This window comes from Physcomitrium patens, chromosome 25 (assembly GCF_059467195.1).
Source record: "Physcomitrium patens ecotype Gransden chromosome 25, ASM5946719v1, whole genome shotgun sequence".
Taxonomy (NCBI): Eukaryota; Viridiplantae; Streptophyta; class Bryopsida; order Funariales; family Funariaceae; genus Physcomitrium; species Physcomitrium patens.
The window spans coordinates 12,977,858-12,987,813 of NC_143434.1; the positions used below are offsets into that span (position 1 = coordinate 12,977,858).

The following is a 9,956-nucleotide window of genomic DNA, read 5'->3' on the forward strand; positions in this document are numbered from 1 at the left end:
ACTACAAATCAATGTCATGAAAAATAACTTCAAAAAATCTATAGAAACATTTTCAGCATAAGATTTGGCTTTCAACATTAAAATTTCAATTCTTTTTCAGTCAAAAACACAAAGCACTTAAGGTAAATATAAAGCCCTTGGTATTATAGTTGTCATCAGAATGAATCTACTATTCAAACCAATCAATGAAGGGCATTGGATTGAGCATTGGCTTTTCAAAAATTCATATTCAATCCAGATTAGAGAATGAAAACAACTGTTCATACATTCATGTCCAGGAATACATTTGTCTCCAAACATTTAAAATTGGTGAGTAAGGAATCTTTATCTTCAGCAACAATTAGACTCCTGTGATGCGGAATGCTATCCTGTTCTCACTCCTTGGTGGTAGCATTGTACAGTGTCCATGATGCGACATCTACCTTGTCAAAACCATGGTACAGTAAACATAAGTCTATTTGTCTGCCTACAGGCGTAGTAACGGGGCTTGCAATCAGTTCCAGTACGAATGAACAACGATTTATACTTTATAAGGTGTCATCTCGAGATACATCTACACTGTTGCAGGCTAATGTAGTTGCAGTTACTGTGATTATAATGTTATCTACAGGCTCCAGCACCACATGAATGCTCCACTTGCAAGGAGGATCGATCATATTCTAGATGAACACATTCTCACCTGAGATGCACCATCTGACCTGAGGTCCTACCCAATTGAGAATCCACAAGCCAGTCACTCAAAAAACCGAAGTGTTTTAGTCCTTCCATCTGGTGTGTATTACACAGTATGATATCGCAGAACTTATGTGAATAAAAGGGCCGGTTGGGTGGTTCTTCTGGGAGCCAAAAAGCTATCGTCTCCAAGCAGTGTGCATGTAGCACTGCGGTATCTACATGTCTGAACTCAGAAATAGAACCCTGGTTGAATGGTGTCGGTATCCGGACATATTTGAGCACTGATCTACGCTCCTCTCATGCACGACCAGCCAATGATTCTGAGCCCAAGTGGGTGATACCTTCGTTGCCAAAACCGCCGGGTCTCGGTCACAAGGAGTGTATTCTTCAAGTTAACCAATAATATATTGCAATTTACTGAAGGCAGTTGCCATGACTCAACAATGGACCTGCACGATGTGTGGAGGAGGTGGTTAGCCAAGGTGCCACTAAAAAAGGAAGTCCATAGAACATACAAAGAATGCCAATATTGCTGGAATATTTAATTTTGGCACATGCAGCGAGAAAATAAAAGTGCTTTGGTTGAGCTTCATAGTTGGAATACCTACCGAAAATGGTTCACAGCTTGGAAACCGATGTCCATGGGAGGGACAAGCATCTTACCATCGAAATTCTATCAGCAGGATTCCAGTCTCCGTCCTATCTTTTCCATTTAAACAGTGGCTCATGTGGAGGTGCGGCACACTGGACCGCATTCGCTTCAAAGAAAGCGGGAAGGTTGTTTGACTGACATTGTTACAAGGAAAGAGAAGCTCGTCCCGAGAGACCACGAGACTCAAGGCATGGTGTCTGGTCTTCTCGTGATAAATGGGCTGTAGTCCATCTGATAACACATCCACCCAAAGGGTTTTCGGAAGTTAAAACAATTGGAACTGTTGTCATTGGAAGGCATTGAAAATGAGACTTGACATTGAGGGATATAGCTTGAAAAAATGAGCAGTATGCTTAGATTTGAACAAATGAGATGATTCACAATTAGACAGAATTTAATGTCTACTCGTTCAAAAAGTCTTCGTTGTGACAGATTTTCATTTTTCCGTTTTATTCACTTGTTTATTTCGATTTTAATGTTTTTCTGCCTTTGATGCTCAGCAAAATACGTGATTATCCGGAAAGTAATGTTCAAGCCATATTACTAAAATCAACTTCTGTACTAGATCCACTGACGCTAGTACTTACACCAGCTGTGCGCAACGGCATCGTCATGAATTGGATGCTACTCGAGGGGTCATCTGAATTTTGTCCTGATGACGTGAGTCTTTCCAAGTCACACCCCCGCATCAAGCTTCTCGAATGAGCTTCAGAGTTGGTGCCACTCCGTTGAAACGCCCTAACATGTGGTTCCAAATAGCTTACAACATCCTGCACAAATCCAGTCATCTTTCAAGGTAACATTCAACGGCAGATGCCTAATAATCTTGAATGTTTCAAAGACGAGTACATGTACATAAGTTATGCTATGCATTACTTTCGAAATACACTAACAAGCCCCACAACGAGGAATTTCATGAACAGTTTTCAATGCCAGACTTCGTTCTCACAAGTGCATACTTACCTTCATAGCCGGCCTATCATTTTTGTTGAATGATGCGCACATCAATGCAACATTAGTCATGTCAGTAAACACTTCTTTGTCATAGTTCCCATCCAAAGCCACGTCCACCACGGCTTCAATACCCCTTTCACGGAATCTCGGTCGCACCTACACTCACAGAGACAAAGTAACATTTCAACACCCTTGAACTACAAAATCACCTCAACTAATAATTTTGGATCGAACTCCTAAATAGCAACGATGCTAATGGACCATGCTTCACGTCTATAGCAGGGATGACTTCTGCTATGGCATTGACCAGGTATGTAAACAGATTTATGGCAAGAATCAATATATTGAAGATGGTGCCTAGACGACGTCATACTTACCCACTCAATCAGATTGAATTCCTCTTTCCTGCTGTGATCAATAGCCTGTTGACCAGTGATAATCTCCAACAATAACACACCGTAGCCGTAAACGTCACTTGCAGTAGTTAACTGCCGCCTCAGAAAGTACTCTGGATCCAAGTATCTGCCGCGTTTCGAGCCAAGTAATTGTTAAAAACTGTAAATTTACACTACATAAATATTTTCACATGCCACTCTCATGCTCCAGAAACATTGAGGCAACCAAAGTACTAAGACAACCTCAAGAGGTGTCGGAATTGGGTATCAAAGACTCAGAGAATTGAGTCTTACCCGGCAGTGCCAGCAGGTCGGGTCGATATATGAGTGTCAAACTCTGGCGTAGCCTTCGAAATGCCGAAGTCTGCAACCTTGGCTACCATATACTCGTCAAGGAGAATATTAGTGGGTTTTATATCTCTGTGTATTACAGGTGGATCCTGCAGCCACAAAACCAACGATGCCAAGACGGCTTTCAGGAGATCCTCCAAACGGGTTGCGGTTCTCAATAATTCAGATGAGGCTCTCCTCGTAGAACACAGTCACGCACTTTGTGATAAACGCCTCACATTTCCATTTGACAATCAGTTATTCTCACTAGTGAAGGACAGGAGGTGGGTGTTAACATACTGCAAATGAATGAAGGTAATCCAAGCCTTGAGCGATACCAACAGCAATTTCCAGACGCTTGTACCATTCTAGTACCTTCCCTTCCTTCGCTCCTGCATGTCCACAATTAAGCCATCAGAAAACTCTTACAAAATTCACCAGCACAAAAGCACCAGTAATGTCACAGTTTCTATGATTGTCAATGCGTGAGGCACGAGATGATAACCAGCCACTTGCTCGAATGTATATTGGCACTTAATTTCATGTCAGTGGAAAAATATGGCAAATGAAGCACCATTAGCTGAGCAGACACATTGGATTAAAAGCACTAAAGTAAGTAAGTAAGACAGCAATAGGAATCCTGCTCTTACGTGCAATATGCTCGCCCAAATTGCCATTCTTCATGTACTCGTATACTAATATCTGTGAAAATAACACAGTCAATTATTTGAAAAAGAAAATAAGAAAAAAAAACTTATAGCAGTACAAACACAGAATCAGAACATTGGAATACTAACATGCAGACGATGCAACAGAATGTACCGGCAGAGCCACTTCAAACAAAGAACAAGAATGATAAGCAAGGTTTCAAGTTGACAAGAGAAACCTTCACTAATTAAAGTTACCTGAAGATCATGCTCGTCACAAAATCCCTCCAATCGAACAAGATGACGGTGATGCAATCGGCTCAGCAAATTAACTTCATTTCTAAATTCAATCTGGCCCTGTAAACCCGACGTTGACGCTCTCTTAATAGCCACCATCTTGCCATCCGCCAGAGTTCCATAAAACACTTTACCGAAACCACCTGCTCCAATCTCATGCTGCTTATCGAAGTTCCCCGTTGCCTTGGAAAGCTCTGCCATAGTAAACCTGTGCACGCCCTCAGGAACATCCCATTCCTCATCTGTTTAATCAAACAGATACAGTCAGCATAGCTCGATAAGACTTAGAGCTTGTAAAATTTGTCAATAAAGTTGAACATGGAAACTTAGCCTCTAGACTTCGAATCTCAATCGCCCAAATTGGCATCGAAATATACCAAACAACATTTCCATTGAAGAGAGTTCCGTAACTAGGGTGAGAATCTAACTATTGTTAAAGTAAATAAGCTAGTGAAAGAGCGTACCGTCATCGTTTGAAATAAAAAGTGAGAAGGGATCAAACGGGAGACGCTTATGGATGGGATCCCATCTACAAAGCGCCACCAGCAACACCACCATTGCAAGTGACCCAACTACACCACCAATCACTGCCCCATACGCAAATCCATTACGCCCTCCACCATATGGCTCAACTACAAAAACCAGTTAGCACCAATTAACCCTAAATCTCATAATAACAATCTCTGAAAGTCGAGGTACCAATCACACTCATGAAAAGATAACAGTAAAAAGTTATATTGGCAAGCAGGTAGTACAAAATGTAGAATACCATAATCTGCAGGCTTGCAAGTGCATATTGATAAGTCATCGTAGATGTAATTCCCAGCTGGACAGGGAGCACAGCCTGCATCACGCCGTGTTAAAAAAGAGATTACAAGCACTAATGCACGTCTTCAAAAACGCAGAATAACTTGCAAGGTCAATAAGAGATGTATTCTCTTACCCGCCTCCAACCTCATGTAAAAATCTCTGCAGAAAAACTGTCGATTACATATATTCCTGGTGTTGTCGGTCTCCCTCGTTGACTCATTAGCGAAGCAATTCCCTGTAATATTTCTGGAAAAAAGCAGAGGAAAATGATGATAAAATTCCAGACGTAATTCCACTTGAGCAGATTCAGGAAACACGAAGAAAGCAGAATGTCAACTTCGTGATTGAAGGTACACACGAGACAGTGAAGTTCAGAACTCACACAAGGCCTCCAAGTTGGAACGCAGGATAGCTTCCATTGAAATAGTTGCAATATCTGCACAGAGCAACATTAAAAAATCACCACAAGCACACTCCTTCCATATATATATATATATATATATTCAAAATTGGAGTCGTGAACAAATAGGGGGCAGAACCAACACAAAAACAGAAAAGTATAGATGGACCACCGCAGAGAGGAACTTACAGACTTATATTTGTACGAGTTGCGTTCAGTAGAGGCATTGTCATGCTTAACTCAGGGATTGGACCTTGAAAAGAGTTTCTTGACATCTCCCTGTTTGAAAGAATACCAGCATTTCTTTAGCATAAGCTCAGGCAAGCAACCATTGATAATCAGCTTTGTAAAAGCCAAAGACACTTACAGTTTCTCGATGGGGATGTTCACTATCCATTCTGGGAAAGGGCCAGAGAGAGTATTTTGGCCAATGTGTCTGCGAGTAATCATTCACATACAACGTCATTCTCAAAAAAAAAAACAAAATTCAAAAGGTTCAAACATTAAAGCTTCAGTATCGAGTTCTGAAGACCGCCCTGCTATCAAGTCTAACTTGTTGGATCAACACAACAGAGCCTCAACAAAAACAAAGCAATACAAAAAACTGAAAAAATATGAGGATATAGTCTGCAGTGATGGGTCATACAATTCTCTTAATGTTGTCAGAGCCTTCCAAGAGTCTGGAATGTATCCTGTTAAGTCATTATTGTATATCAGCCTGCAACAGGGATGGAGATACGAAAGCTCAGATAGAAATTGCAGAAACAAGAATGGAATTGGGCTCAAAAGTTGGCACTCAAAACATGGAGATGTTCAAAGTATATACAGGGAGTCGGACCTACATTCTTCTTATGCTCTTCATATTCGACCAAGATGGTGGAAGACCTCCCCAAAATGTGCTAGTGTGCATGTTCCTGCGATAGGGTGAACAAAGCTCAAAACAGGCAAACAAACTATTTTACGTGCACTATACGCAACAAAAGAGAAACTACAGACGAGTAAGAATCCGTAAATAGAAAATGATCACACCCTAAAGTTGAGAAAAGGATGAAAAGAGACATCAGATCTTAAACGTACAAGTATTGCAAGTTCACCAAATTGCCGAACTCTGGCGGAAGAGGGGATTTGAATTGACTCCCCCACAAAGTCCTACATCAAGCATATCCAAATATCAGTACTTGTACTTATAAAAATGGATCCCGACAAAAAATGTAGCATGTCTCACAATTTGATGGATAAATAACAACTGATTGTTCACAATGTGACGTATGTCATGCTTACAATTGTTGTAAGTTTATAAGTGATCCAAGACTTCTAGCTGGCAGTGGTCCGACAAATGAATTGTTTCCAAGGAACCTGTGCAGAAACAAACGTTAACAGTTAATTGCACAAGTTGAGCTGAAGGCACATTAAACGTAAGAGGAGTGAGATTAAGTACTTCTTATCTTGGTTAAGCAGAAGAGAAGCATTGGCCCTAAGCCAGCAGAATAGACACAGAGAAAGATAGCAAGTTCTCAAATTAGGTCGTCAACCTAGAAAATTGCACAAAACGTAGAAACTTGGAAGGAGTAACTTACAAGATCTCGAGCTTATTCAATTTTGAGATACCCTCCGGAAGGTGACCAGTAATTCCTGCGACATCATACCTCCTGTAGAAAGAAATTCATAAGAAATCCAAAGTCGGGATCCTCAAACTACACAGATGTAAGTATTCAAGACCAACGATAGACTATCCACTATCCACCTTCCGGAACTAAGACCATGAGTTGAATGAGCAAAAGAGTTGGAGGCTTACAGCTCAATCAGGTTCTTCAGCTGCAAAATTTCCATAGAGAATGACGCGTTCAAAGGATTTCGATAAAAATTCCTGAAACAAACAAAAACAGAAAATTAAGGAAACGAAAATAATGAGACACAATAGTGGTTGTCAAGCCAGTGCTCTGCGCGCAAACACCAGCTTATGAGGAAGCCGGAATATCTCATAACAGTTCTGTAGAATCTAAGTACACAACCACTCACAGCACTTGAAGATTCTGTAGAAGCGCCAGCTCTGAAGGGATGGGACCGGTGATAGCATTGTTGCTGAGGTCCAATCTTATCAACGAAGTCAATTGCCCGATTGCAGGAGATATGGGACCGGTCAACCCAGAAGCACTCAAATTCCTGCACACAAAACATAATGCCAATCATCGTTTCGAACACAAAAAGTCACAATTGTTTCGAATCCAAGTGCCATCGCCACCCTGGCATTTGAGAAATTCATCATGACTCGTCATATATATATGTCTTTGAATGAAAATACCGCAAGAACACCAAAATTCTACGTTGCAAAAAAAACCCTAACGGCAATGTTGTTCAAAGACAGAGTACTTACAACTCAACCACTTGTTTTGCGGAGCAAGTCACACCTTCCCACTGTATACATGGATCGGAGCCCATCCATGTTGGAAATAAACGACCCCACGAAGATGCCAATCGCAAAAGTGCGTCAGCTGGAACAGCACAACGACGCACAAGCAGAGCTGAGAAATACTAGACAAAAATTAATCAGGTTCTGATGATTCAGTGGGACGCGCTGCGTGGCTACAGAGATAGTATTAGCATCGGCACATCATTCGTTTGAAACCTAACTATTAGTTGGATTACTTTACTTAATGGGGGAAGGTTGAGAACATGCTTAAAGAACCGGAACATGTGCCAACAAGAAATGACACCCAAAAACATCCAACGCTATTGTAAAAGACACCCAAACCTACTAATCCTGGTAACGCATAAGCGATTGCTGCTGGTCTTAAGGAATCTTCAAGATAAATATTTCTTATTAGAAAGCAGAACAACGAGAGGACATGTTACCTTCAGGAGTGGCTGAGCACGAGGGGAAGCTCCAAAACAGCGCCACGGAAACTATCACAGACCACAACCTACACGTCCAAATCCCTGTTTGCACCATCCCGAACCCAACGAAGCTCAGGCAGAGAAACAAGATAATCCACGTAGTCTTTACTCCATGCAGTAACGGTTGCCGGATGTGAGCTATGAGAGATATTGTAAACTTCTTCGGGAAACCACTATACAATGCGTCACTGTGCACAATCTACCACCCAAACTGATCTTGCTGAGGGTAAACATTTTCTGCGTAGCTGTTCAATGAAGGAAAGAACGTCAGACATTACACTGGCGAGGAGTGAGACCTGATAGGTTGGTTCTTGAGGCGCGTTCCCTGTCGCCCATGTCTAATGCCCTGCCTCCACCCATCGTTGATGAAATGCAAGCGCTAATCTACCCACTCATCCCCTCGCGCGCCTTCTCCAAAAAACACTCGCATGCTCGAGTCCTGCGCCTTACACAGACCTCAATGGTAGACTCTCTGTCAATGTGATAAAATCCCTGTGAGTGATTAACACCGGCGCCTTACGCTCTGGCCAGAGCGGAGTTCGGCTTCGCACCCTACACTACATTGTAAGAAAACGGAATGAAAATAACATATTCGATCCAGTGTAGTAACTCCTTCGTTTCGCCAAAAACAATCTGCTGTGGACCTGTGAGGCTCTCCGCTCGGCCTGTGATGCCGCTCCCAGGATTGCCTTACCCGTATCCCTCACCAATCAACCGTTCATGATTTCTCTCCAATCTTCGCTCCACCAAAAGGTACTCTTAAAAACGATACACTCCTTAAGCAGCTTCAAACTCGTGCAACCAGAGTAGTCGACGCTCCTCTCCCACCTTCCCAAACCGTCGCAGCATTCATCACTAACGAAGCGTTCCGTAAGCAAAACTCTGCACGATTCCTCAGCTTGATCTATCAGTTGCAGTTTCCACTCCAGGCCAGCAAACTTTCCGATCTAGCGCAGTGACTGATCATCAACGAGAAGGAAGGTGACATTGCCCAGCTTTCATGCGGGCCGCCTCCCTCCACCGCTGCGATTGCAGACTTGGAACGCCGCATGCCGTGAGACTAGATCTTGGAAACGCCAACCCTGTATCAGAGGAAACAAAAAATTACAAATAAATAAATAAAGCTTCTGCTGCTTCCGTAGGCACTGTAGCTGCAACGTTGTGGCTGTGACACTATCCGGACCAAATCGTAGGCTAGCAGCATTGACGACGGAGCTTGCTCTGCAGTGACCCCCGCATTAGCACTCCTCCCAGCGAACTACGCCGCAGAATCTGGGGGGAGGATTTCCCTGATGGACTTCAAGCCTGCGGGTAGTAAAACTGTAACTTTGGCCAAAATTGAAGGCATTTCTATTACGTCAAAAGGATTCACGCAGAACCATTCACTCTCTCCCTCATCGGTGCAGAAATCGCTCCCAATCGTCCATCCACATTCCATTGCACCGCCGAAGCTTCCGCTCCAACTGGCTTCCATCAAGTACCCCTCGCTTCTCCTTTCCTAAAATCCCGCCCCCGCCAATTCACTAAATCCGATTTCCCGCACCATTTAACTTTACCCTGCTTTCGATCTTAAAACTTTACAACTTATTCTGCACGGTTAACTTACATTTCTTCGATGCCAGAAGTCGGCACAGAGCAATATCTAGCCCGATCGATACTTCGATCCACAACTAGGCAGGTTAAAGAGCTCGATCGAACGGCTTGGGAAGTGCGTTGTTAACGACCAACTTAGAAACGGGGCCACTGAACGGCATCGAATGAATACATCTCCCCGTGGCATATCCTCCGACGCCGTTCCATTCGAGCTCAGCTCTTAACTGCAACCAAGCTCTACAGTAATCACGTCACACGTGTCCTGGAACTGGCACAAAATAAGTGAACTCTTCCAGCGCCTTAAGCAG

At 42.8% G+C, this 9,956-nt stretch overlaps 1 protein-coding gene across 2 annotated transcripts; it reads right to left on the minus strand.

The window, feature by feature from the left end:
• Nucleotides 1–285: 285 nt before the first annotated feature.
• LOC112277565 (putative receptor-like protein kinase At5g24010) lies at nucleotides 286–9,132 on the minus strand. Of its 2 annotated transcripts, none has more exons than XM_090247579.1 (25): nucleotides 8,352–9,132; nucleotides 8,014–8,097; nucleotides 7,535–7,652; nucleotides 7,180–7,323; nucleotides 6,956–7,027; nucleotides 6,738–6,809; nucleotides 6,442–6,516; nucleotides 6,238–6,309; nucleotides 6,003–6,074; nucleotides 5,807–5,878; nucleotides 5,528–5,596; nucleotides 5,350–5,439; nucleotides 5,143–5,196; nucleotides 4,894–5,006; nucleotides 4,720–4,794; nucleotides 4,415–4,582; nucleotides 3,912–4,192; nucleotides 3,657–3,708; nucleotides 3,307–3,398; nucleotides 2,971–3,116; nucleotides 2,659–2,803; nucleotides 2,291–2,437; nucleotides 1,915–2,097; nucleotides 1,284–1,558; nucleotides 286–1,124 (listed from the first exon to the last, which is right to left on the minus strand). In XM_090247579.1, the coding sequence occupies exons 1-24, from the start codon at nucleotides 8,413–8,415 to the stop codon at nucleotides 1,511–1,513; spliced, it is 2,508 nt and encodes an 835-aa protein (XP_090103705.1). In that variant the 5' UTR covers nucleotides 8,416–9,132; the 3' UTR covers nucleotides 286–1,124; nucleotides 1,284–1,510. The 2 variants fall into 2 exon arrangements, with proteins under 2 accessions (XP_090103705.1, XP_024365816.1); XM_024510048.3 differs by having other exon boundaries at nucleotides 498–1,124; nucleotides 1,339–1,558; nucleotides 8,352–9,072.
• Between the last annotated feature and the right edge of the window lie 824 nt (nucleotides 9,133–9,956).